At 62.5% G+C, this 4,085-nt stretch overlaps 1 protein-coding gene across 1 annotated transcript in view; it reads left to right on the top strand.

Moving 5' to 3' along the window:
- LOC103675164 (arrestin domain-containing protein 2) overlaps positions 1 to 4,085 on the top strand; it is a 10,995-nt gene that overhangs the window by 4,304 nt on the left and 2,606 nt on the right. Inside the window, exons 4-8 of the mRNA XM_040629026.1 lie at positions 2,532 to 2,634; positions 2,723 to 2,979; positions 3,094 to 3,256; positions 3,525 to 3,682; positions 3,908 to 4,074. Coding sequence (XP_040484960.1) covers positions 2,532 to 2,634; positions 2,723 to 2,979; positions 3,094 to 3,256; positions 3,525 to 3,682; positions 3,908 to 3,961 — 735 coding nt within the window. The 3' untranslated portion in view covers positions 3,962 to 4,074. The remainder of the gene's footprint in view (positions 1 to 2,531; positions 2,635 to 2,722; positions 2,980 to 3,093; positions 3,257 to 3,524; positions 3,683 to 3,907; positions 4,075 to 4,085) is intronic.

The following is a 4,085-nucleotide window of genomic DNA, read 5'->3' as shown; positions in this document are numbered from 1 at the left end:
GGTGCCAGGAGCGGGCCAAGGGCTACGCCTCGGAGGCTTGTAGGAGTTTGCTGGGGAAGGTATTTACTGTTATTGAGCCGGTGGACATCAAGTTGCGACAGGAACATCGGGTGGTGGGAACAGCTTGGGCAAAGCGCTGAGGCGTGACCGAGTGGCGACATGTGGGGAGTGGGTTGATGACCTGGGAGCGAGGCTCTCTGGAGGGGGAGGGTGTCCGAGCATGGGCTACACCGTGATTCATGCACACAATACTCAGAGGTCGGGGCCGGTTTTCTTCTGGCTCTGCAAACGACGAACGTGGAAACTTAGGCTCAAGAGGTGATCTCTAGCCCGGGGTCATCCAGCTCAGCGGGATTCGAATCGCAAGAGGTGGGCAGCAGGTGCCCAAGCAGAGCGAGGCCCTACCCACTTCCTCCTCCTTCCCCCATCGCTCAGAGCGGGCAGCTGACGCCCAGTCTAGTCCCAGGCTGTCAAGGCCCCGATTGCGGCCAGGCCATTCCACAGCCTTCTCGCTCGGGGCTGGACATGCCTCGAGTCAGATCTGCAAGTGGTGGCCAGTTGATGAGTAAACCTAGTGGCAGAGTGTTCTTGCTGGGTGACCTCAAGCCCGGGGCCCAACTCCGGCCCTAAGCTTCCCTCCCTTTACCCCCGGGGTCCGCGAGAGACAGGCTGTGGACCGCGATGCTTGTTGCACGCTGGGGTCCACGAGAGTAGAGGACAGGTGCAGAGTTTGTTATTTTGTTCCACGCCTGGGCGGAGCCACGCCCTCGCCTCGCCATTGGCGTATTCTTTTCTGGGGGTGGGGCCCGCGTTTCGCCCCGCCCCGCCCGCCGTATAAAGGCAGCGCCGGCGCAGGGCGCACAGGAATTTCTGACCCGGTCCGCAAGTGCGCCTGCGCGCCCCGGGCAGGTTCGCGTTCTGAGGCTGTAGCCTCCGCACCTCGCGCCGCCGCCTCGCGGGTTCGAGGCCAGGGTCTGTGCGTCGCGGGTTCGCATCCCAGGCGCGATGCTGTTCGACAAGGTGAAGGCGTTCGTGGTGCAGCTGGATGGCGCGAGCGCGGGCGTTGAGCCGGTTTTCAGCGGCGGCCAGGCCGTTGCCGGCCGGGTGCTGCTGGAGCTGGCGGGCCCGGCGCGCGTGGGCGCCCTGAAGCTGCGCGCGCGGGGCCGCGCCCACGTGCACTGGACCGAGTCGCGCAGCGCGGGCTCGAGCACCGCGTACACGCAGAGCTACAGCGAGCGTGTGGAGGTCGTGAGCCACCGTGCCACTCTTCTCGTGCCAGGTACGGGCCGGCTACCCCAGCGCGGCGCTCCTGGAACTCGGAGCGGCCGCTGAGCCTCCCCCTCTTGCTCCTACCTGCAGACACGGGAGAGACCACGACGCTGCCTCCGGGGCGCCACGAGTTCCCGTTCAGCTTCCAGCTGCCTCCGTAAGTCCTGCATCTGGGGCGCGGGATTATAGGGGAGTCCCTAAGCCTGTATCTCCTTTCAGGTTTAAGGCTCCATTGCTCAGTTTCTGGGGGCCCTCTGGACCCCAAGACTGCTCCCTCCGTGTCTCTGTCTCTCATTCTCCTAAGTCTCTGGGAGCACCCCCCCACCTGCGTGTCTCTGTTTTTCTGCTCCTTGAAGTACCTTCCTTCCACCCCGCAGGACCCTGGTGACCTCATTCGAGGGTAAGCATGGCAGTGTCCGGTACTGCATCAAGGCCACCCTGCACCGGCCCTGGGTTCCTGCCCGCCGGGCAAGGAAGGTATTTACTGTTATTGAGCCGGTGGACATCAACACGCCTGCCCTACTGGTGAGTGGCAGCTCCCAGGGGAGGTGGGTTGAGAGAGCTTTGCTGGTGGGGGCCTGGCTGCTGGGTGACCCCAACTGGCTCCTCACCCCTTCACTTCCTGCACAAAGTGGGAATCCTAGCTGGGCCCTGGCAGGGAGGGAGGCAGGCATGGAAATGCTTTTGGAGTCCAGTGGAGCTGGGTGCAGATCCCACCTGCACAATTTGCTATGTGGCTCTGGGCGAGTATCTCACTCCCTCTGAGCCTCAAAGGCCTCATCTGTGAAACAGGGCACAGCCAGGGCTTGTGATAATAATGGGTTTCTGAGGACTAATTACATGCTAAGTAATTAGCTCGTTCATTTCGTTTTTATAAGATAGATTTCATCTGTGGATTTGTTTTTATAGACTACCTGGTTGTTAAGAAAAAAACCAGGACCCCTGGGGCGCCTGGGTACGGCAGTCGTTAAGTGTCTGCCTTCGGCTCAGGGCATGATCCCGGCGTTCTGGGATCGAGTCCCATATCGGGCTCCTCCACCGGAAGCCTGCTTTTTCCTCTCTCACTCCCCTGCTGTGTCCCTCTTTCGATGGCTGTCTCTCTGTCACATAAATAAATAAAATCTTAAAAAAAAAAAAAAAAAAAAAAAAACCAGGAACCCTGCCCCAAACCCACTCTCAGCTGGGGGTGGTCTGGAAGCTCCACAGGGGTCTGTGGTTCGTACAAAGTGACCCGTTTCTATCCTTTTTCTCCATCCCACCAGGCCCCTCAGGCCGGAGCTCTGGAGAAGGTCGCCCGATCCTGGTACAGCAGCCGTGGTCTCGTCTCCCTCTCCGCCAAAATCGACCGAAAGGGTTACACACCAGGTATCGGGCGGGCGGGGCCGGATGGGGAAGAGGGCTGGCCTCAGGGCTGCAGATGGGGAATCTGATGCCCCCCCGTGCCCCACCTCAGGTGAGGTCATCCCAGTCTTCGCGGAGATTGACAATGGCTCTACGCGCCCCGTGCTTCCTCGGGCAGCAGTGGTCCAGACACAGACCTTCATGGCTCGAGGTGCCCGCAAGCAGAAACGAGCCGTGGTGGCCAGTCTCGCGGGCGAGCCCGTGGGCCCCGGGCGGCGGGCGCTGTGGCAGGGCCGGGCGCTGCGGATCCCCCCTGTGGGTCCTTCTATCCTGCACTGCCGGGTGCTGCACGTGGACTACTCCCTCAAGGTAGAGTGTCTCGTTGGTCCGAGGAGGGCAGGGGCGGCTGCATCTGGCCGGTCCCCCAGACTAGAGTTCCCCCAAGGCTGCCTGGGCCCCCGCCCTCATGGCTCGTTCCCCCAGGTCTGCGTGGACATCCCTGGCACATCCAAGTTGCTCCTGGAGCTGCCGCTGGTCATCGGCACCATCCCCCTGCACCCTTTCGGGAGCCGCTCCTCCAGCGTGGGCAGCCACACCAGCTTCCTGCTGGACTGGGGGCTGGGAGCCCTGCCAGAGCGGCCTGAGGGTGAGCTCCCCATCCTGCTGAAGGGGGCTGGGTGGGCAGAGAGGCGGCTGCTAGGCAGACTCTCCCTCCCCCAGCCTCAGTGCCCCCATCTGTCAAAGGGCACAGTAGTGATTATGCTGGCGGCCACAGGTTCCCCCCAGAATCTCAGCCTGAGACCCCACAGCCCAGCAACCCCAGAATCGGTGCAAGCCAGCTCCTGGCCATTGTCCCCGATTCTGGGGCTCCCCTTCTCTGTCAGCCTCACCCACCCCATCTCTCTCACTTGCAGCCCCGCCCCAGTACTCAGAGGTGGTGGCAGACGGGGAGGTGGCAGCCGTGGGGCAGAGCCCCTTCCCACCACTGCAAGACACTGACCTGAGCCTCGAAGGGCCCTTCTTCGCCTATATCCAGGAATTCCGCTACCGCCCACCACCCCTGTACTCCGAGGTGAGCTTGGGGGTCCGAGAAGCCCCAGTGCCTCTCCAGACCCTGGGAGCCCGGGTGGGGGTGGGACTCAGATGAGTTTGGGGCCTGAGTGCGCCTTGTACCCCAGTCTGCTCCGCACGTTGCCCCCCCCAGTTGAGTGTGGGAGTTGGAGATAAGCAGGGCAGCGGAGGGGTGTTTCTGAGCCTCTGGTGCCCCCCCGAGACTGGATGGGACTCTTTCTCTCAGGAGGATCCGAACCCACCCTCAGAGGCCATGAGGCCACGCTGCATGACCTGCTGAGCAGCTAGGGGAGACCTCGAGGGATGAGGTCGCACACACGCTTCCGGCCGCCATGGATATGGGGAGTGGCTGGGTCAAGAGCCGCCCCACCTGACTGCATTGAAGCTGGGGACCCCAAGTCTCA

Source organism: Ursus maritimus, unplaced genomic scaffold, assembly GCF_017311325.1.
Source record: "Ursus maritimus isolate PB19 unplaced genomic scaffold, ASM1731132v1 scaffold_14, whole genome shotgun sequence".
NCBI lineage: Eukaryota > Metazoa > Chordata > Mammalia > Carnivora > Ursidae > Ursus > Ursus maritimus.
Note: the sequence above shows the minus strand (reverse complement) of the source record. Positions and strands in the feature narration are given on the sequence as shown.